Source organism: Trachypithecus francoisi, unplaced genomic scaffold (assembly GCF_009764315.1).
Source record: "Trachypithecus francoisi isolate TF-2019V2 unplaced genomic scaffold, Tfra_2.0 Lachesis_group14, whole genome shotgun sequence".
NCBI lineage: Eukaryota > Metazoa > Chordata > Mammalia > Primates > Cercopithecidae > Trachypithecus > Trachypithecus francoisi.
In genome coordinates, this window is record NW_022681459.1 from 50,358,162 (window position 1) to 50,381,282 (window position 23,121).

Genomic DNA, 23,121 nt, shown 5'->3' on the forward strand with positions numbered 1-23,121 from the left:
CCATTGGCCTACAGTAAGGTGCTGGCCTGGAGGCCCACCTCAGGAGCAAGCCCCAAAGTGCTTTATTATCTTGCCTCTGAGCTTAGTTTCCAGGTTAACCTCTTAGAAGCAGCTCATAAGGCCCCATAGTATAATTCCCATAGGTTAGCTAACTACTCTCTTACCTGTGCAAAATGAAGACAGGTCACTATCCATCCCTGAAGAGGAATAGGCATCCCAGGTCTGCCTCTGCTCCTGTGGCCAAAGGTGGAGCAGATCCTTCTCTATCCTCTTCCTAAATGGACTGCTCAGTGCAATTCTTCCCTTCCTTTCCTTGTGAAACAGGAAGAGTCCCTGGGCCCAGGCCTGGCCCATAGTTGTCAAGGCACATCATTGCCAGCAAGCTGGAGCATACCAGCAGCCACAACCTAGATCTCATTCTCAACCCAAAATTTCTGACTTCTGTACAGACTCACTTCTGGTTCTCAGAGGTCAGTAGGGAGTTCCATCCCAAATATTTTAAAAACTAAACATATTTTTTCGATCCCATCCCTTGACCTGCTTTACCTTAACCATGAATAACAGTGTACGCCACTCAAGCCCATGATGGAGACTGAGGCCATCTTAGTAAAGCACAGAGGAGCCTGGGGGAGCTTCCCATCTATCCCTGGTTCAGCTCCAGGGGTGCAGGCAATGTTTGGAAGCCCTTAGCAGCAGCATCACTGTGGGAGCTGCCACTGTCTCCATCCACAGACAAAATCTGCTCCAAGGGATGGAGAAGGAGCACTGTTAGGACCCTGCCCAGCCTTACCCTCAGCCCACAGTGCCATCTGCTTCTGTCACTTCTTAGGATTCACCAAAAAAGGGGGGGATGGTAGGGTTTTAACCAGAACACAAAGTGGTAGATCCTCCCAGCTCTAGGAGGGTGGGCTGTCCTGCACCAGTGTCTGCATGGGCTCCTGCCCACTGAGGGGACTCAGGCCCCAGGAGTCCCGGCCTGGCCCATAAGGGGGGTGCTGCCCTCCTGAGGGTCAACTGGAGTCTGGCTGGTGTGGACCACGACAGTCTTCTCATCCACAATCTCACAGGTAGGGTTGGTGAAGGCAGACAAGGGCAGAGTGATTCGCTGCATCTCCCTCTCACACATTTTCTGATCATGCTGTTCTTTCAAATCCTTCCCCCTGGCAGGAAAAAAAAAAAAAAATTCAGGCTATGCCTTCTGCATAGTTTTGCTCATTAGATGGCATCCCTGATGTTCAGCAGGAGTAGCAGCTTGCCATCGTCACAATAAATCAGTGGCTGAGCCAGGACTCAAACTCGGGTCCAGGATACTAGGATATCCATTCTGCAAGACTGTGTTAAACTCAGTAAGAAGCTCCTGCACCTCTGGTCTTAGGTTCTCCATCTGTAAAACAGGGTGACAGCAATATGGACTTCCTACAGCTTCACCAGGGCTCAGTGAAAATAGAGGACAGAGACTTTTTTTTTTTTTTTTGAGACTTGAGTCTTGCTCTGTCGCCCAGGCTGGAGTGCAGTGGCAGGATCTCAGCTCACTGCAAGCTCCGCCTCCTGGGTTCACGCCATTCTCCTGCCTCAGCCTCCCGAGTAGCTGGGACTATAGGCACCCGCCACCTCGCCCGGCTAGTTTTTTTGTGTGTGTATTTTTTTAGGAGAGACGGGGTTTCACCGTGTTAGCCAGGATGGTCTCGATCTCCTGACCTCGTGATCCGCCCGTCTCGGCCTCCCAAAGTGCTGGGATTACAGGCTTGAGCCACCGCGCCCGGCCTTTTTTTTTTTTTTTTTTTTTTGATTGAGACAGGGTCTTAACATGTTGCACAGGCTGGTCTCAAACTACTGGGGTCAAGCCATCCTCCCGCCTCCCACAAGTATTGGGATTACAGGCGTTAAGTCACTGCACCTGGCCAGACAGAGACTCTTAAAGCTTAAGACACAGTTTTGTTCTTTCAGCCCAGGGCTCCCAGGGACCCAGAGAACTATCTGAACTTTGGACCTAACTTATAAAGTCCAGAAAACTGACCTGATCATCCTGCTGTGAGACAGCCTTCTTATCCTTAAGTCTCAGAAGGTGTGAGCCCAGGCTGGAAATGGACTATCCCTAACCCATGCAGGGGGCAAAAAGGACTGAGGGCTGCTTGGGTCAATGGGAAACAATGAAACAATGTCATCAGACCTCTCAGAGTTTTCACATACCTTTGAATTCTCATGGTGCTCACTGACCCGGTCAAACCACGGTATAACTCCATTTTACTCATGGAGTGCTCATTCCATGCTAGGGACTTAATATACCTAATCCCACATCATTCTCAGCTCAACCCTAAGAATTAGGGTTTATTCATTTTATAGAGAAAGAAATGGCCTAGAAAAGTTAAGAATGCTCTCCAAGGATGTGGTGGGCTCAAATCCATGTCTGGCTGATGTTCAGACAAGTTCTGACCTGACCAAATTCACCCCACAAAAAATGGTGGAGCAGGGACTCAAACCCAGTCTTTTGTCTGCACAGGTAGGGCCCTTCCCACTGGACCAGGCACCCCTAGTGCTGACTAGAGGGCTTGATGAGTGCCTGGCACACTGCACACCAGAACCAGCACTCAGGACCCAAGTTAGCATCCTCCAAAGCCAGCAACTAGACATGGGTCCAGCTGTTGGAGGAAGGAGCTTCTTCCCAGGAGCAGTTGATGGATGACAAACAACACAGGGGCCTGCTTCAGATCTCAGGGGCATAGCTAAGATCAAATGGATTACACATCCATCAGGATGTTCAATAGAATGACTTCTAGAGACTGGGGAAGAATATGGGGAAAAGGAGTGGGGGAGGGAAGAGGATAGAGGAGGAAGGTATCTCAGACCTGTTTTTAAACCGTCCAGTTCTCCTTACTTGTATTCTAGTACCAGCTCAGCCTTAGCTGTGTGATACTTGGCAAAACAACCTCTCTGGTTTCTTCATGTGTGAAATGGAGACAATATATGCCTCAAAATATGATAATGAAGGTGAAAGCACTTTGAAAATAGTGAAACTGCTATAAAAATTCATAAAGGGGCTAGGCATGGTGGCTCACACCTGCAATCCCAGCACTTTGGGAGGCTGAGGAGGGAGGATCGCTTGAGCCCAGGAGTTCTAGACCAACCTGAGCAAAATGGCAAAACTCCAGCTCTACAAAAAATAAAAAATTAACCAGTTGTGGTGGCACACACCTGTAGTCCCAGCTAGTCGGGAGGCTGAGGTAGGAGAATCACCTGAGCCTGGGAAATCGAGGACGCAGTGAGCTGTGATGGCGCCACTGCACTCCAGCCTGAGCATCAGAGTGAGACCCTGTCTCAAAAAGAAAAAAAAGAAAAAATCCTAAGAGGTTATTATGATTTGCCCTGAATTATGACTTGACCCATCAAGCAACATTATCTTAATTTGATTTTCCGAGGAAATTCTCTTACTGACCAGCCAAGTCAAGTATTGTTTATGTGACCCCAGTAATCCCTTCTTCCCTGGGCCTTAATTTCATCATCTGTGAAAAAAGGAGTTGGACTTGATAATCTCCAGGGCCCCTGACATTCTGTAAAATTCTTCACATGAGATATGCTGATTCCCTATTTCTCCCTGTAAGGTCAGAGGAGGCAAATCTGTGAGCTCATCCTCCTGAATCACCCTGAGTGATGGTTTCTGAACATGCAAACCTGAGGCTCCTGCTCTATCCTTCTCATTAGCTTCTGTACTGGACACCACCAACTGCCACAGCAGAAAAACTCCCAGAGCACCCAGAGGGAAAATGAAGGGACAGTGTTCGTGGGTGGGTGGTCTATATCAAAGCCTCCCTGACTCACATCCTGAGATTCACTAGCCTTGAGCGCTGTTCATCAGTACAGCTGCTACCACATAGAAGGAAACACCTCCATAATAAAAGCCAGTTTCTTCAAGGCTGCTCATGTAGGGAGAAATCTGGAAGGTCTGGGTTTAATTTTATTAAGGGAGTCCCTAAGCCTGTGGAAGACCAAAAGGCAATTTACAAAAAAAAAATGGAATATACAAGTATCTTTTGCCGAGGTTTGAATTTCAAAATCTAAGGGGCTGGAATAAGAGGGAAAGCCAGGAATTCACATTTCCTGAGTATGTACTAAGGTGCCAGGAAATGGCCTAATGGCCTTCCCGTCATCCAGGATGAAAAGAGCTACCTATGCACCTGCTGGATGTCTTTTTTTTTTTTTTTTTTTGTCAGTCCTGCCATGTTGCCAGGACTGATCTCAAATTCCTGGCCTTAAGTGATCCTCCCGCCTCTCAAGGCATGAACCACCATGCCCAGCTATAATCCCCCCCCTTTTTTTTTTTTTTTGAGGCAGAGTTTCCCTCTTGTTGCCCAGGCTGGAGTGCAATGGTGTGATCTCGGCTCACTGCAACCTCCACCTCCCGGGTTCAAGCGATTCTCCTGCCTTAGCCTCCTGAGTAGCTGGGAATACAGGCATGCACCACCACGCCCAGCTTATTTTGTATTTTTAGTAGAGATGGGGTTTCTCCATGTTGGTCAGACTGATCTCGAACTCCTGACCTCAGGTGATCCACCTGCCTCGGCCTCCCAAAGTGCTGGGATTATAGGCATGAGCCATCGCACCCAGCCTAATCCCCCTTTTATAGATGAAGAAACTGAGGCTTTTGAGTTTAACTTTGGCACGCTGCTTTCCTCAGCAACCTCCTTTACCTGTGGCCAGCTGAGCTGCTGATAATGGCCAGGCTGCATCATATACAAGTCTTAAGGGGAAAAAAAATCAATTTGTATTAATGGGGAAGAGCAGGGCTGGAAGAGCAGTCAAGGGTAAAGGAAGCAGATGCTGGGACTGGTCTGGATTAGTCTTACCATTTAGAAGCCCGGAAGCACACTCAATCCTATGTGCCTGCTGTTAACGGTGCCTGTGAGTCCTGGAAGTGCAGTGATTGCTCCCAGCTCCCTCGGGAGACCTTTGAGAGGCCACTAGGCCCACTACACTGACCATCAGGCAGCCTAGCCCCTTCTCACTGCTTAGGGGTAGAGGGTGGTATAGCCAGGGTGTTGTGTGGCAGCCAAGAACAAAAGACTTATTCACTGACTTAGCTCCTCTCCTAAGAGGGTGGAGTGGGGTTGACCTACAGTTTTTCCCTCCCCTTTTTAAATAAGACCTCCCCCTGAAGCTAGCGCAGACACTACACTTAGCTCCTCAGTCACAGACTGGCTGTTTGAACCTCGTAGCCTAGACTACCAGGACAAAGACCCAGCCAGGCTGAGCTCCCACCCACTCCCATTTACAGCCCTTCCTCCCCTAAGAGGAAGCCTGGTGCCTGCCCACCCTTCCCAGCCAAGGAAAAGCTCTGTCCCATTAGGCAAGCCTCATGGCCTTTGGCAGAGCTCAAGGCTTAAGAGTACCTACCCTGACTGCTTGCTCCAAGGCCAGGGTGGGACTGGGAGCTCAGCTGGCCAGAGAGAGCAGGTGTAGATGAAGCTGCTGCCTGCCTCCAACTTCCTCTCCCAGAGTATGGAAGCACCACAGACCTCGTTCACACTACATGGGTCTTCTTCAGTTATTACTCTGAGCTGCTATTTTCCCAGTCAGAAGCAGTGCTGTGCCACACTGCTGCTCAAGAAAAGTTCCCAAGGCAGCTTCAGGTAATAATCGTAAGAGCAGCCAATATTTATTTCCTGCTTTAGTAAGTAAGGCCCTACTGTATGCTGCCTCCAACTTCCTCTCCCAGATTATGGAACACCAATTGTATGCCTAAACTATACTATCCAATTTCATCCTCACAATCTATGTGGTATCTATTTTGACCTGTTTCATAGATAGGAAGGCAGATGCAGAGAAGTTACACTCTTTAAGCAAATGGCAGAGCTGGAATTTGAACCCAGTCTTACCACCAGCAATACTGTCTTTTTAGGAAATAGAGTTGGAAGGATCATCATATCTAAACCCCTTACAGTACAGATGAAGAAACTGAAGTCCAGAGAAGGTAAATAACTTGTCCAGTGTAACATCCAGAATACATGAAAGTTCCAGAACTAGATCTTGTTTCTTCTGACTTTTTTTTTTTTTTTTTTGGGACGGAGTCTCGCTCTGTCGCCCGGGCTGGAGTGCAGTGGCCGGATCTCAGCTCACTGCAAGCTCCGCCTCCCGGGTTTACGCCATTCTCCTGCCTCAGCCTCCAAGTAGCTGGGACTACAGGCGCCCGCCACCTCGCCCGGCTAGTTTTTTTTTTTTTTTATTTTTTAGTAGAGACGGGGTTTCACCGTGTTAGCCAGGATGGTCTCGAACTCCTGACCTTGTGATCTGCCCGTCTCGGCCTCCCAAAGTGCTGGGATTACAGGCTTGAGCCACCGCGCCTGGCTCTTCTGACTTTAAACCCAGCCTTATTTTTTAAGTTTCTATTTTTCCTACTGTCCTTTGCGATTCAAAGCAAATTTACATGAGGCTACTGGGCCTCACTGGACTTGTTGGAGATACTGATAATCCTCAGACATACGTTACTAGCTGCGTAGCCTGGCCATTGTACTTAACTCCGTTAGGTCTCAGCTCCTCACTGTAAAATGATGTAACAGTGCTCCTAGTGTGGTTGTGAGGCTTAGTCAAGATAATCGGGAGGCTGGCTGCAGTGGCTCATGCCTATAATCCCAGCACTTTGGGAGGCCGAGGCGGGTGGATTGCCTGAGGTTAGAAGTTTGAGACCAGCCTGGCCAACATGGTGAAATCCATCTCTACTACAAATACAAAAATTAGCAGGGCATGGTGGCGGGTGCCTCTAATCCCAGCTAGTTGGTAGGCTGAGCCAGGAGAATCATTTGAACCCAGGAGGCAGAGGTTGCAGTGAGCCGACAGAGCAAGACTCTGTCTCAAAAAAAAAAAAAAAAGAAAAAAAGATAATCAGGGAAGAAAAAAAGATAATACAGTAGGGCCTTACTTATTAAGAAAGCATGAAATAAATGTTGGCTGCTATTGTGATTATTACCTGATTGGTGTGCTATTGTTTCTGTTTACATTTAATATTTATAATAATCTTAGATGGGTGGGTGTGGAGGGGGGATGTATCCCCATTTAACAGACAAGATACCAAGGCTCAGAGGACACCTGAACCCTACAGCTCTTTTCAGGACACTCTGCTCTCTGACTTCAGGAAGAAATGGAGGCTGCAAGTTTGTTTTTAGCCCACATGCGGTTTCCTGTTGTACAGTCTGTTCTGAGAGCAGTTCTGCTGAGGAAAGGGGTGATCTGGTCGTTAGTGACAAGGAGTCTGGTGACTGGGTGCCCTGCCCTGAGTTTATAGGAAAATAAAGTTTAGGCCTTAGGGCAGTCTCGTGACAGCCTAGAGGAACAAATCTAGAAGAAAAAGACTTCCAGTGGGCACCAGAACTGAGCTCAGAATTAAGTATGTTTAGTCAGTTCAAGCACCTGGAAGGCCTGGAAACTCACAGGATTGCAGGACAGCCAAATGCTGTCGAGTGGCTGGGGAAAAAGGAAATCTTTCAAGGACTAAACTCAGCCAGTGTGGCTTAGGTCTGCTTATGAATTGTAAGGCCAGGGCCACAACATCATTAACTCTGAAATGAATAAGCAGGTGTCACTGGACCTGCCATGTCAACTATCCCATTGTGGGAAACAACCTCAGACTGGGAGTCAGGATGTCCTCTCAAGTCAATGCTTTCCCTCTCTGGACCTCTGCTTCCTGCATCACAAGAAATCAGACAGCACTAGTCCATTACCCACTTTTTTTTTTTTTTTTTTTTTTGAGACAGGATCTCACTCTGTCACCCAAGCTGGAGTGCAGTGGCACAATCACGGCTCACCGCAGCCTTGACCTCCCAGGCTCAGGTGATCCTCCCACCTCAGCCTCCTTAGTAACTAGGACTACAGGCGCCCACCACCATGCCTGGCTAATTTTTGTATCTTTTTGTACAGGATTTTGTCATGTTGCCCATGCTGTTCTTGAACTCTTGGGCTCAAGCGATCCACCCGCCTCAGCCTCCCAAAGTGCTAGGATTACAGGTGTGAGCCACTGCGCCTGGCCCATTACCCACATTTATTTATTTATTTATTTATTTTGAGATGGAGTCTCGCTCTGTCCCCCAGGCTGGAGTGCAGTGGCACAATCTCAGCTCACTGCAACCTCCGCCTCCCAGGTTCAAGCGATTCTTCTGCCTCAGCCTCCCAAGTAGCTGGGATTACAGGTGCCCGCCACCACGCCTGGCTAGTTTTTTGTATTTTTAGTAGAGATGGGGTTTCACTATGTTGGCCAGGCTGGTCTCGAACTCCTGACCTCATGATCCGCCGGCCTCAGCCTCCCAAAGTGCTGGGATTACAGGCATGAGCCACCACGCCCAGCCACACATTTCATAGAAAAGAAAAATAGCTATCATCTACTGACCACTTACTATATGCCACACCCTGAGCTAAGTAGTCACAAGCCTTAGCTTCACACAATGATGTGGAGTAGGAAATTGAATCAATTTGCCTAGGGTCACAGAGATAGCTAGTTAGAGGACTTCTCTCCACCAAATGCTAGGTGTGTAACCTCAGGTAAGGTATATAATCCCCTCTTGCCTCAGTTTCCTCATCTGTAAACTGGAGACAATAACATTTACCTCATAAAGGTGATTATGAGAATTGAGTTAAAGCATGTGCTTGTAGCAGGGTCTGGCATACGGCACGTTTGCTACTGCTGTTATTATTATACCCAAACTTCCCCTTTTTCATCTGTAATGAGGAGGTTGACTACAAGGCCTCTAAAGATGCCCTGCTGGGTGATCCACTGAGGCTATGGGCTCAGACATGGCCCTCACCACTGGAAATGCAGGCTGCATGCCAGGTATGGTGGTTCATGCCTATACACTTTGGGAGGCTGAGGTAGGAGGACTGCTTGAGCCCAGGAGTTCGAGACTAGCCTGGGCAACATAGTGAGACCCTGTCTCTACAAAAAAATTTAAAAATCAGCCAGGCATGGTGGGACATGCCTGTAGTCCCAGCTACTCGGTAGGGGTGGGTGGGGTTAATCAGTTGAGCCCTGGGAGGTTGAGGCTGCAGTGAGCCATGATCACACCACTGCACTCAAGCCTAGGCAATAGAGCAAGACCCTGAAAAAAAAAAGAATCAAAAGAAGGAAAGAAAGGAGACAGATGGACAGAAAGAAGGAAGGAAGGGAGGGAGGGAGAGAGGGAGGAAGGAAACGCAGGCTACTGTGTCACTTTCCTCACAGGAAGATTTCTCAGACCATAGAGGAGAATATTACAGACACCCAGGGCTAGAAGTCAAATCCCCTGATTTTGCCCAAGAATAGCAACTAATTTTCCAGAATCAGCCAGTGATGTAAAGATGAATGCCAGTCTGGCTTACCATCATGCACCAGTCACTGTTGGGCATCTTATGGGACCTTTCAAATAAGCATTCTTCTCCTGCTGCCCCAGCCACAGGTCATGTCCTTGAATTTCATAGGTCGCCTCTTTGGCTTTCTCACATGTGGTGAAGAGTGGCAAACAGACTTTCTGTTCTCCATCTCACTTTTTTCTTCCCTAGCAGAGGAGATCCCACTGCTTATAGCTCAGGAAATTTAAGCCCCAACTGCAAAAACAGTGGCTGGAAACCTTTTCTAGTAGCAGAATTTTATAACTCACAGAAAGAATTCGGTCTTAAGGTCCCTGCAATCAGTGTCCAGCCTGATTTCTGCAGTGCCACTCACTTCAATGCCAGGCATGTTGGATCAGACAGCAGGGAATTTTCTATCAAAACAGCTGGGTCTGAATCCAGGTTCTGCCACTCCCAGGCAGTGTGACTTTGAGCAAGTCTCTGACAGAGGCTTCTTCGTTTGTAAAATGGGGAACAAGAAGATACCTCACAAGGCTTTTAAGTGAGGTATAAAGGCACCAAAGGAAAGGGTTTGTCCAAGGTCAGCGGATAAAGACTAGGACCAAGTCTCTACATCTTGAGCTGATTTTCAACATCTTGCTTCCTTTTGGGAAAGAAAGCCACAAAGTTTGATTTGACTTTGTGTACCTTCCTCCCCTCCTCCTCTCAAGAGGGCCCAGAAGAGAAGCTACTGACCTCTTGTAGGAGTAGCCCAAGATGATGCCAGCTCCGATAGCAATGATGATCACCATCATAGTAATGCCCAGCACGTAGCCTGCCAAGGACAGGACACAAGGTCCCATTAGCCACACCCCAATCAGCAAATGACATCTCTTGATGAATCCCAACAAGGGCAGGGGTGGGGGACCGTCATACCCAGAGTTCCCAGGTCCTTTTTCTCCTTGGAGTTCATCCGCACCCGCTGGCTGATCCCAATCACTGGCTGCACAGCGGCCGCCTCACTCCCTGCGGGCAGGGTGTTGGCAGGAGCGAACACCTGCATCTCATCTACACCTGGCCCTTCAGACGCTTCCTCGATTTCTGTCGTGGAGGTTGGCACGGTCTGGGAGGTGGTCTCTGGAGATGAGGTGGGAAACAGCTCTCATCAGGGACTGCCCTGAGTGAATTCCACAGCTGAACCTGGTCCGAGTGTTAGGGGAGATGTAGGTGGGTCACTTAAGAACGTCCCCCCACACATAACCCAAAGTGAAACTCTGCCCCAGAAGCAAGATCAGGCCTGAGAGGACTGAACCATCTCGGGGACAAGGCAAATGAAAGGGGAAGGCCGTAGGGAAGGGCCTCTCTCCTGCATCCCACGTCTTTATCTGTACAAATCCTTGCTATTTCTCAAGGCCCCTCTTGGTTGCCGTCTTCTGCAGGGGACTCCCCCCACCTCCACTCCAGGAAACAACCCATGCTTCCTTTGAGCAGCTCACATCTAAGCGTATGCTCTGTGCCAATCCTTAGGTGAGATGCTTTACTTTGTGCAGGCAGCGGTGGCTCACGCCTGTAATCCCAACACTTTGGGAGGCCAGGCGGACGGATCACCTGAGGTCAGGACTTTGAGAGCAGCCAGGCCAACATGGTGAAACCCCGTCTCTACTAAAAATATAAAAATTAGCTGGGCGTCGTGGTGCACGCCTGTTATCCCAGCTACTCAGGAGGCTGAGGCAGGAGAATCACTGCAACGCCGGAGGCGGAAGTTGCAGTGAGCCAAAATCGCGCCACTGCACTCTAGCCTGGGTGACAGAACGAGACTCCAACTCAAAAAAAAAAAAAAGCTTTACTTTGATTACCCCATTTAATTCTAGAAAACTGTCTTGCTGCTTTGGGAGCAAAAAGCCTGCGCTCTGGAATGTAAGAAATGTGAATTCAAATCTGTCCCCTGCCATTGCCTTTGGTCAAGCGCTTAACTTCTCTGAGGCTCAGATCCCCCAAACGGCTTCTTCCCAAACAGCTTCTTCCCGCGATGTGTGTCGGGGGAGGTTGGGGAGCGGGGGTTGTGAGTAGTGTGGATATAGCGCACTGCAGACGCTCGGCAAACGGTCAATAAACGCTGAAGGTCCAAAAGCCACTCCTCGGGGCGCACGGCGGAAAAACCTAGCCTCGCCCCGCGCAAAAACCTAGCCTCGCCCCGCGCAGTTGTTTACAAGCGCTCGCGGCGGATGAGCTCATACGAGTGGCGGCGGTGGCCAATGGGCTTTGAGCCCCGCGGCCTGGAGACAGCCCTGGCCAATCGGACGGCGCGGAGGCGGAGCGGGGCCGGCCGGCATCGCGCGGCCGCACGTGCGCGGCGGTTGTCCGCCGCTCCCAGTCAGCCCCAGGAGCGGGGATTCCCGGGGTCCCGGGTAGGTACCTGGACATCTCAGGTCCTCGCAAGGCCGTTTCTCAGGGACGCCGGCCTCGCCACTGACGTAGCACCAGGGCCCGCGCGGGTCCTCGTCCGGGTTTCGGCAGTAACTGTGATTGCCGGCGCCTAAGAGGGAAGAGAAGGAAATGTGTGCTGGGGCTGGGACCTGGACCGCGGCTGCCGCCCGCCAGCCCCGGCGCCATCCCCCGGAGGACACTTACCCGACACGGGGGCCGAGGCCAGCCCGCTCTGCGCGTCCAGCCAGTTGAGGCAGCTGAGGCCCGGCGTGGGGGAGGTCTGGTCCTCCCGGTACAGGTGGCCGTTGTCCCAGAAACAGCCTGTGAGGAAGAGAAGCCCCGGGACACAGAGTAGCGGGCAGCGAAGGGAAGACGCCCAGCGTGGCGGGCAGGGGAGCCAGGACCACCCGAGCCGAGTCCCAGCCTGGCTAGGGGACCCCGGGCCCTGCTGGGCTTCCCTCTCCTCTCCTGGCAACACCCCCACGCCCTCCGCCCCTCCCCACAACCCTACACACACCTCAGAGGGTTGCTGTGCGGCCCGAAAGAGACGGAAAAGAAAGCGCCTGTGAAGCCCCTAGCCTGTGCCTGGCCCTTAGTCAACGTTCAGAGACTGTTAGGTTTTATTTATTTATTTTTGAAACCCGGAAAGCGCTGCAGAAGTGTAAAGGGTTGTTACTCTTGAACTTGTGACCACTTTGGAGGAGGAGATGGAGAGAAGGAGGCCTGGCTTAGGGTCCCTTTGAGGAGATGGGAGTTTTGGGACGGTGGGCGCCCAGACGTAACATTTATCCCTGTGTTGTAATGGTCAGTTACATGAACTCCGGTGTTTCTTCCTCCACGGATACGGCCACCTACTGCCCGTTTAACAGGCAATACTCTCTCCCAGGAGAATTCTCCAGGAGCCTTGACTCCGTCAGGCAAAAGATTCAAGACAGCCTCAAACGGAGGAAACCGGCCTCATCGCTGACTGGATGAGACTCCAAGCTCCCACTCCCCTCTGCAGGAGAACCACAGGAGGAGGCTGGGGAAGGAGGACCACACCATGCAAAGGTCTTAGAAAGAACAGGACTTGGGGAGTAGGGGAGATGAACCCCCAAGCTCCATCCACTCATGAGCAAGGAAAGGCAAAGAGAAAGTGGCTTCTTGCCTTTGTTCTTAATGGCAAAGATGGAGCTGCAAGCCCCTGACAAGGAAAGGAGGGGTGGAAAAGCTTTCACAGGACAACAGAAACCAGCTAAACGCTTCGTTTCCTGTCATCCTGGCCCTGTTTGGGGGACTTTACCCCTTCTGTTTCATGAAGTTGCTGCGGAAAGGAAAGATTGTAATCTCACCTCCAGATCCGTAGGCTTCTGCTAAGAGCATGTTGCTGACGAGGAATGCTTGTACCCAGGCCAACGGCATCCTTGCCTCCTTCGTCTTGCAGGTGACTGAACGACCAGTGTTTAACTGGGGCCCCCGTTGCGGCGGCTCTGCCTCCCGGTCCCAGCCTTGCAGTCAGACCTGCCCTTGTTATGCTCTTCTGGTAAACAGCCTCTCTTTAGAACTGGGAGCTTCCCAGCTAGCTTGCTGCAGCGCGAGCTGTTTTTCAGCTGAAAGGCGCCCCCTGGGTCCTAAGCCTCCTAGGTCATGCAAAATCTGACTCTGAGCCAAGAAAGGAACTCAGCCAAGAGATAAGCAGGTTGTGCTTAGCAGTTTGAGACCTGCGAGGCCGCATCCCCGGGGTTTTTCATCTCTTCTGTTTCCATTTGTGTGAGTACAGAAAAAATAATTCTATCAAGGAGCATCATGGGATGTGGGAAATTATAAGCAGTAAAACACAGAGCACTTCAGGGAGTTGTGCACCCAGGAGGAATTCATGATCTCATAGGGGGCAAAAATAAGAGTATCTGGTGGGGAGTGGAGTAACACTTTTTTTTTGGGTTTTTTTTTTTTCTTTTTGAGACAGAGTCTTACACTGTCGCCCGGGGTTGGAGTGCAATGGTGCAGTCTCGGCTCACTGCAACCTCCAACTGCCGGGTTCTCGCAATTCTCCTGTCTCAGCCTACCGAGTAGCTGGGATTACAGGCGCACACCACCACACCCAGCTAATTTTTTGTATTTTTAGTAGAGACGGAGTTTCATTATGTTGTCCAGACTGGTCTTGAACTCCTGACCTCGTGATCCGCCCGCCTCGGCCTCCCAAAGTGTTGGGATTACAGGCGTGAGCCACCGTGCCCGGCCAAGTAACACTTTATACCCATCCTTGAAAAACAAAAAGGGCCTTTATGAACACTGACACTAAAAACAAAACAAAAACAGTGTAACTTGGCCAGCGTCAAATCTGTCACATTGCTTTACTTATATTTGAGGTTTTTTGGGGTGTTCTATATAGTAGGAATATAGAAGGAGTATCTTTAGTTGAAAACACATGTTATGCAAACATGGAAAAATTTGCTCAGCTACATTGTAATAGTCTGTCTACCTTTTCTGCCAGCCCCGAATTGTATAGAGGAAGTTACGTAAAATGTTTGCTTTTTTTCCCCCTCACCCTATAGGGAATCCATTTGCTGTAATTTATATCCATCATTAAATCTCAGCATATCCATTTGATTTAGGCCTTTTGGAGTTAGGCGGAAGGGCCCTTCTTCCTGTTTGGCTGACAGTTCAAGTTCCCAGGCAGCCTTAGGAAACAGAGATAGAGCAGAGTGATTTGCCAAGACTACCTTGTGACTCAGTCAGATCCCAAAATAGAAATGGGAAACTCTGTTTCGATCTTGCAGGCAGTAATATAAGGAGGAAAACAACTTTCCAATTTTTTTTTTTTTTTTTTGAGGCGGAATCTCTGTCTCTCAGGCTGGAGTGCAGTGCAGTGGCACCATTTCTGCTTACTGCAACCTCCACCTCCCAGGTTCAAGCAATTATCCTGCCTCAGCCTCCCAAGTAGCTGGGATTAAAAGTGTGTGCCACCACGCCTGGCTAATTTTTTTTTTGAATTTTTTTAGTAGAGATGGGGTTTCACCATGTTGGCCAGGCTGGTCTCAAACTCCTGACCTCAGGTGATCCACCCACCTCGGCCTGTCAAAGTGCTGGGATAACAGTTGTGAGCCACTGTGCCTGGCCACTTTACTAAATAAATTTTAAAAGCTTTATCAGAGAAGAAAGCTAATGTCAATTCAACTAATCTGAGGTGAATTTGAATTCACTACAATCATAGAAAGGATAGAGAGATAAATTTAATTCACTCTTTAAAATAGTTTGCTGATAATGTGTGATCCCTTCCGTCCATTTAATAAGATGCATTGCTTTGTTTTTGCAATCACTCTCCTATCTCCCCACCCAAGTTTCGGATCCTCTGCCTCTTGACTTGTTCTACACTGTGAATTACACCCTAGAGTCTGTAAATTTATTTACACATCTGCATACACAGATATGGCAAAATTTTAAAATTTGGCCAGACATAATATCTCACACCTATAAATCCCAGCACTTGGGAGGCCAAGGTGGGAGGATCCCTTGAGCCCAGGAGTTTGAGACCAGCCTGGGCAACATAGCAAGACCCTCCTCTCTACAAAAAAAAAAAAAATAGCCAGGTGTGGTGGCACTCACCTGTAGTCCCACCTACTCAGGAGGCTGAGGTGGGAGGATTATTTGAGCTCAGGAGTTGGAGGCTGCAGTGAGCTGTGATCATGGCACTGCACTCCAGCTTGGGCAACAAAGAGAGACCCTGTCTTAAAATTTGTTTTTAATGTAACAATTCCAATATAATAGGGATTTTTAAATTTTATTAATTTTACAAATATTTTTGAGAATCTGCTGCATGCTAAATACAGTTCTAGATACTGGGAATACATCTGTGAACAAAATATTTGAAATTTCTGCCCTCATGAAGCTTATATTCTAATTGGGAGAGACATGATAAATATGTAAAATATCAGGTAATCTTAAGCATTATGCAAAAAAAAAGTGAAGCAGAGTAAGGGAGAGAGTAACAGGGTGATATTCCACTTGCTAAAGAAAGCATATACTGTTTTTAGGGAAGCAGTAGGATATTTCTGTAGCAAAAGGCTGAAGGGGAAGGGCTCTTTGCACAATTTTTGGTGGGAGGGGTCCTATGTTTACTCTTACACTGCTGCAAGAGATATATGATGTGCATTTTGTTTCATTACATAAAATACAGGCTTGAGGAAATGAGAGTACAGTTTTAAATTGCAGAATAGCAGGAGGTTCTTTGAAGTCGATCACTCAGCACCTAATGTATTGCCTTTGTATGCAGCCAGGGCTCATTTATTGATATCTGATGAAATGCTCCTCCTTAGATTTTGAAGGGCTACTTTTGCTAGATTGTAATATTTTTCCCTCTGTTTACAGTAGAGACAGGCTATAACAGGCCAGCACTTGTGCTATTTTCAGATTATCTACCATGCCTACGGAGGGATGCCGGTATTTCTACCTCAGAAGCCCAAGGCTTCTTTACCTGTTGCTGTTGTCATCTAATTTTTCCTATTCAAAAAACTACCGTTTTCCCTAACTTACCTTGATATTCAGCAAAACCGTATTTTGTGTAATGTGTCTTATCAGGAACAGCACTGCCCAGAAAAGATACAAAGCCAAAAGGAGATTTTTTTCAGCTTAGTCATCTCTATTTTTTTCTTCCCTGTAACTAAGACATTTATCAGCATGATTGATTGGATTTTTGGGGGGGCAGGGGAATGAAGGACTTGATTCTCAGTCCTTCAGAGATGTACTCTAACAGTTTCAGTACCTTCCTTCCTCAAGACAATCAGATTTGGTTTAGAAATGTACCTGTTGTCTTTTTCTGATGATCCAGATTTGAACTTTGCTATCAGCATGATTGATTGGATTTTTGGGGGGGCAGGGGAATGAAGGACTTGATTCTCAGTCCTTCAGAGATGTACTCTAACAGTTTCAGTACCTTCCTTCCTCAAGACAATCAGATTTGGTTTAGAAATGTACCTGTTGTCTTTTTCTGATGATCCAGATTTGAACTTTGCTCCATTTATTGGGGCAAGATGGCCATATTTTGTGGCCCGTAGTTACTCCAAACTTACTCCAGACTTCAGATTTCTTCTGAAAATATCACAGCAATAATAATATGATACAGTACTACTGAAATACTTAAATTTTGAATTATTTATATCCTTGAAGACAACATTGTGAAACATAATAAGGCTCATGTTTTACAAAATATTCCAGGGATGTTTGATTCTCAATTTCGTACTAATCCAGAGACAAAGCTGTGCTATGAAATCAGGAAATATTCTCCAGAGTGTTTCCCAAGAAGGATGGGCAGTTCATTTTGTTAACAGTGTATGTTAGTGGGTGAGCTCTAATAAGGAAATCATAAAGCTGTTAAAAGGCTTAAGAATGCTTTTTGTCAGCAAAAGAGGGCCAAGGTGTTGGTAAAAATCTTTGGAGTAAGATCTAATGAGTTGGCTCCAGCAATTCACTTTATATGATGTGCTGTAGAAGTAGCTACTGAGATTGTGCTCGATATTTTGGTGTGTAATTACAAACTGAACAGGGGTGGTTTTATGCAGCTTGTTAGGGAAATAATATTCTAGTCAAAATATCTAAACACCAAGGCTGTTTCTTTGAAAGTGCCTTCAATGAGTTCGGTTATATCCATTTTGTCTATGCTTAGTACATAATTTAGTTTTAATAAATGCTTGAAATGAAAAGCAGAGTACCATGTAAGGAAAAGCAGTCTAATGAGCCGACAGAGAGAACAGATTTTTTTTTTTTTTTTAGGGTAAACTACAGAATAGCCAAGAAGGCTTGTCAATCACAGGTTACTTTCAGAAATAAGACATTCCACACTGGGAACTAAGGAGCCATAAAGGCAGAGAACTTGGGAACATGTCACTGATGCTGAGAAATAAAAGGAAGAATGAATTCTTGAATGAGAGGGGATTTTGATTTAGGCTGAGATAACATGGTTTTCACATTGATGAAAACAGTCTTCAGTGTCACAGGAGGAATGCAGAAACTACAAACTTAATTGGTTCATAAGACTAGACTGTCAATATAAAAGGTGAATTCACCCACTAAGCTACAACTCTGTCTCTCTTGGAAGGGAATCTGATATTCTCCAATTTCAGTAAACTAGATTTGCAGTTTTAAAATGTATTAACACCCAGTGTGAGCTTAGTACTGACTTTTAAAGTAGAAGAAGCGGTATACCAAATAATGTATGAGTATAGGCTTTGGGTTTTGTTTTTGTTTTTGTTTTTAAGACAGAGTCTCGCTCTGTCACCCAGACTGGAGTGCAATTGTGTGATCTCGGCTTACTGCAACCCCTGCCTCCCGGGTTCAAGCAAGATTCTTCTGCCTTAGCCTCCCGAGTAGCTGGGATTACAGGCGCCCGCCACCACACCTAGCTATTTTTTGTATTTTTAGTAGGGATGGGGTTTCACCATGTTGGTCAGGCTGATCTTGAACTCCTGACCTCATGATCCGCCCGCCTCGGCCTCCCAAAGTGCTGGGATTACAGGCGTGAGCCACCATGGCTGGCCAAGCATAGCCTTTGAAATACTTGGGTTCTAGTCTTAGCACTGCACTATGATCTTAGTTCCTTGCCTACTAACAAAGGAAAAAAAAAACTTTCTAAATGTTTAAAAAGATCTTAGGTAAGTTACTTAGCGTCTGTAATTTTAGTTTTCTTAGCCTGTTATCATAGTGGTTAAGAATACAGGCACCAACATCAGGATTCAAATCCCAGCTCTCTTGCTTCCTAGCGGTGTCATCTTAGGCAAGCTACTAAACTATGACTCAGTTTCCTCATATGGAGGGAGGGAGAGAGAGAAATATTACCAGAATCATTGGATTGTTGACATTCATTGATGCCTGAATAAATTGTTATCAGGAAGTTTTGTGAGTACCCCCTAACTTGTACTAGGTATAGGCCAGGCATGGTGGGTCTTGCCTATAATTCCAACATTTTGGGAGGCTGAGGCAGGAGTATTGCTTAAGGCCAAAAGTTCAAGACCAGCCTAGGCAACATAATGAGACCCCCCCATCTCTACAAATAAAACTATTAGCTGGGCATGGCAGCACAGACCTGTAGTCCCAGCTACTTGGGAGGCTAAGGTGGGAGGATCTCTTGAGTCCAAGAGTTTGAGGCTGCAGTGAGCTATAATCATGACACTGCACTCCATCCTGGGTGACAGAGTGAGACCCCATCTCTAAAGATACTTTTTTATTTTATGAGACAGGATCTCGCTCTGTCACCCAGGCTGGAGTGGCATGATCATGGCTTACTGCAGCCTCAACCTCTGGAGCTCAAGCAATCTCCCATCTCAGCTCTCCTGAGTAGCTGGGACCACAGGTGCATGCCACCATGCCCAGCTAATTTTGCTTATTTTTTATAGAGATACGGTCTCATGGCCGGGCGCGGTGGCTCAAGCCTGTAATCCCAGTACTTTGGGAGGCCGAGGTGGGCGGATCACGAGGTCAGGAGATCGAGACCATCCTGGCTAACCCGGTGAAACCCCGTCTCTACTAAAAAAAATACAAAAAACTAGCCGGGCAAGGTGGCGGGTGCCTGTAGTCCCAGCTACTGAGGAGGCTGAGGCAGGAGAATGGCGTGAACCCGGGAGGCGGAGCTTGCAGTGAGCTGAGATCCGGCCACTGCACTCCAGCCCGGGCGACAGAGCGAGACTCCGTCTCAAAAAAAAAAAAAAAAAAAAAAAAGAGATACGGTCTCACTATATGCAGGATGACCCAAACTCCTGGACTCAAGTGATCCTCCTGCCTCAGCCTCCCAAAATGTGGGGATTATAGGTGTGAGCCACTGCGCCCAGCCTAAGAGTAAATAAATATATAAAAGAAGTACTGGGTATATTTGCCATCTTTCAAGAAAACAACATTCTGGTTTTATTTTTTTATTTTTTTTGAGACGGAGTCTGGCTGTGTCGCCCAGGCTGGAGTGCAGTGGCCGGATCTCAGCTCACTACAAGCTCCGCCTCCCGGGTTTACGCCATTCTCCTGCCTCAGCCTCCCGAGTAGCTGGGACTACAGGCGCCCGCCACCTCGCCTGGCTAGTTTGTTTTGTATTTTTTAGTAGAGACGGGGTTTCACCATGTTAGCCAGGATGGTCTCGATCTCCTGACCTCGTGATCCGCCTGTCTCAGCCTCCCAAAGTGCTGGGATTACAGGCTTGAGCCACCGCGGCCGGCCCGACATTCTGGTTTTATTTTTTATTTTTATTTTTTTTGAGACGGAGTCTCCCTCTGTCGCCCAGGCTGGAGTGCAGTGGCCGGATCTCAGCTCACTGCAAGCTCCGCCTCCCGGGTTCACGCCATTCTCCTGCCTCAGCCTCCCAAGTAGCTGGGACTACAGGCACCCGCCACCTTACCCGGCTAATTTTTTTGTATTTTTTAGCAGAGACGGGGTTTCACCGGGTTAGCCAGGATGGTCTCGATCTCCTGACCTCGTGATCCACCCGTCTCGGCCTCCCAAAGTGCTGGGATTACAGGCTTGAGCCACCGCACCCGGCCTAACATTCTGGTTTTAAAGATCAGGCTAACACACATGAAAATAAAATCAATATAGGGCATTATATGAGTAAGTGTTAAAGAGTGTGATATAGACAATAAAGTTTGAGGCCGGGCGCGGTGGCTCAAGCCTGTAATCCCAGCACTTTGGGAGGCCGAGACGGGTGGATCACGAGGTCAGGAGATCGAGACCATCCTGGCTAACACGGTGAAACCCCGTCTCTACTAAAAAATACAAAAAATTAGCCGGGCGAGATGGCGGGCGCCTGTAGTCCCAGCTACTCGGGAGGCTGAGGCAGGAGAATGGCGTAAACCCGGGAGGCGGAGCTTGCAGTGAGCCGAGATCGCGCCACTGCACTCCAGCCTGGGTGACAGAGCGAGACTCCGTCTCAAAAAAAAAAAAAAGACAATAAAGTTTGATTCATTAAATGAATATTGCCTACTGTGCACCAGGTAGGCAGCAGTGAATACTGAGGATACAACAGTTCCCATTCTCAGGAAGCTCGCAATCTTGTGATAAAGCAGATATTAATATTAGTAGATGGGCAATAACACAGTGAAATAAATGCTACAATAAGAATTAGACCTGGGGGCTGTGGGAGCTCACAGGAGAGGCATACACCCTAGTCTTAGGAGGTCAGAAAAGGCTCATCAGAAAAAGTCAAATGTGAAGGTGGGAAAGAGTGTTCTTGGCACATCAAACAATGCAGAAACCTGGAAGTGTAGGCTATCATTGTGCTAGTGGAGCTTTTAGGGTCGTGGTTAAAATGGGGCCAGAACCCAAAAACATGAAGCCAAAGAAGTAAACACTTTCTTCTGGCTAGGTTATGGAGGTCCCTGAATGTCATATTGAATGTAGACTTTATTCTGAAGGTAATAAAGAGCCAATAAAGAATTTCATGCAAAAGAGTAGCAAGAGTCAGACTTATGTTTTAACAAAGATCACTGTGGCTATAGGGAAGCCATGATGGAAAGCTGGAAACCAAGGAGGCTGTTGCAGAGATTTCAGTGAGATAGAATAGTGACCTGTGACCTGGACCCAGAATTGAGTCAGGCCACCTGGGTTTGAATCCTGCTCTGCCACTTAGTAGTTATGTGACCTTATGCAAGTTATTTAACCACTCTTTGCCTCTGTTACCTAATCTGAAAATTGGAGATGATAAAATTTACTTTATAGTCTTGTTGCAAGGATTAAATAACTTAGAACACACCTCCCTAGCACATGGTTAAGTGCTTTTAAAAAGTAGGCAGTGGAGGCTGGGCGTGGTGGCTCACGTCTGTAATCCCAGCACTTTGGGAGGCCAAGGTGGGTGGATCACGAGGTCAGGAGTTTGAGACCAACCTGGCCAATGTGGTGAAATCCTGTCTCTACTAAAAATACAAAAATTAGCCAGGCCTAGTGGCATGCGCCTGTAGTCCCAGCTACTCGGGAAGCTGAGACGGATGAATCGCTTGAACCAGGGAGGCGGAGGTTGCCGTGAGCCGAGATCACACCACTGCACTCCAGTATGGGCAACAGAGCAAGACTCCGTCTCATAAAAAAAAAAAAAAAAAAAAAGAAAAAGAAAAAGAGAAAAATGTAGGCAGTGAAGAAAAGCAAACTAAGAATAAGCAGGATTCAATGACTGAAGGAATGTTAGGTGCAAATAAGAAGAATAAGGAATTTGGTTTCTGGTTTAGGAGCTTAGGGGATGGTGGTATCATTCACTGAGATAAGAAACCTGAGGTGGCCGGGCGCGGTGGCTCACGCCTGTAATCCCAGCACTTTGGGAGGCCAGGGCGGGCGGATCACGAGGTCAGGAGATCGAGACCATCCTGGCGAACACAGTGAAACCCCGTCTCTACTAAAAATACAAAAAAATTAGCCAGGCGTGGTGGCAGGTGCCTGTAGTCCCAGTTACTCAGGAGGCTGAGGCAGGAGAATGGCGTGAACCCGGGATGCGGAGCTTGCAGTGAGCCGAGATCGCGCCGCTGCACTCCAGCCTGGGCGACAGAGCGAGACTCTGTCTCAAAAAAAAAAAAAAGAAAGAAACCTGAGGAAAAGCAGGTTTGGGGAAGACTGAGAAGGCATCACCAGAGGTGACTGGATTGCAACCAGGAGAGTATAACGTCAGAGAAGCTAAGGAAAGTGTTTCAGGGCGGAGGGAATGGTCAGCATTGTTAAATGTTACCAAGGATGATCAAGTGAAATAAAAGCTAAAAAGAATTCATTGGTTTTAGCAACAAGAAGGCCATTGGTGACCTTGTCAGGAGGGATTTTGATGGTAAGGAAGGAGGGCTAAAAATGTGTGGATTATTGAAGGAATAAATCAATGATGAAGGGAGACTATGAGAACAGACAATTCCTCCAAGTTTAGCTGGGTGGAAGGATTATGGACAGGGCTGACACTGGACTCAGTACACTGATTTGGCCTACCGCCTGTGACATTCTGAGTGGTTGAACATTAATTCTAATTGGTCAGTAACCATACCAGGGAGGTGAGGAAGGAGAGCTGATTTGGGAACACACATTGTGTAGCAGGACGAGCCGCAGACAAAACTCCTCAGACAACGGATTAAAGAAGGAAGAGGTTTTTTATTCGGCCGGGAGCGTCGGTAGACTCGCGTCTTAAGAGCTGGGCTCCCCGAAAAAGAAATACTTGGCCTTTTTAAAGGCTTACAACTTTAAGGGGTCCACATGAAAGGGTCATGATAAATCGAGCAAGCATGGGAAGAAACGTGACTGGGGCCTACATGCATCAGCTAACAGAACAAAAAGTTTTACAATGCTTTTTTTTTTTCACACAGTGTCTGGGATTTACAGATAACACAAGTAGTTTAGGTCCGGGGTTGATGTTATTATTATTACTTTTTTTAACTCCTAGGACTGGGTGGTGGTGCCAAGGTTGTCTGGCTATTTATCTTTCGTTTCTTTCTC

The 23,121-nt window shown here is 47.6% G+C and overlaps 1 protein-coding gene and 1 long non-coding RNA gene across 3 annotated transcripts in view; one reads left to right on the forward strand and one right to left on the reverse strand.

The window, feature by feature from the left end:
* Positions 1-494: 494 nt before the first annotated feature.
* On the reverse strand, positions 495-13,348 carry PIK3IP1 (phosphoinositide-3-kinase interacting protein 1). Of its 2 annotated transcripts, XR_004442392.1 has the most exons (7): positions 13,044-13,348; positions 11,917-12,033; positions 11,702-11,821; positions 10,222-10,422; positions 10,042-10,120; positions 9,337-9,949; positions 1,022-1,160 (listed from the first exon to the last, which is right to left on the reverse strand). XR_004442392.1 is itself a non-coding variant. In XM_033233290.1 (6 exons), the coding sequence occupies exons 1-6, from the start codon at positions 13,111-13,113 to the stop codon at positions 956-958; spliced, it is 792 nt and encodes a 263-aa protein (XP_033089181.1). In that variant the 5' UTR covers positions 13,114-13,348; the 3' UTR covers positions 495-955. The 2 variants fall into 2 exon arrangements, 1 of the variants encoding a protein (XP_033089181.1); XM_033233290.1 differs by lacking the exon at positions 9,337-9,949 and having other exon boundaries at positions 495-1,160.
* The window catches only part of LOC117096223, a 59,845-nt gene continuing 50,054 nt past the window's right edge, over positions 13,331-23,121 (forward strand). Inside the window, exon 1 of the long non-coding RNA XR_004442395.1 lies at positions 13,331-13,461. This is a non-coding gene — a long non-coding RNA (uncharacterized LOC117096223). The remainder of the gene's footprint in view (positions 13,462-23,121) is intronic.

Excerpts from the sequence above, each read along its gene's own strand:
- PIK3IP1 (XM_033233290.1), bottom strand. The coding sequence starts at position 13,113 with ATGCCGTTGGCCTGGGTACAAGCATTCCTCGTCAGCAACATGCTCTTA. Across the intron at positions 12,034-13,043 it reads AGAAGCCTACGGATCTGGAG|GCTGTTTCTGGGACAACGGC; the intron begins GTGAGATTACAA and ends TCTTCCTCACAG. Across the intron at positions 11,822-11,916 it reads GGCCTCGGCCCCCGTGTCGG|GCGCCGGCAATCACAGTTAC; the intron begins GTAAGTGTCCTC and ends CTTCCCTCTTAG.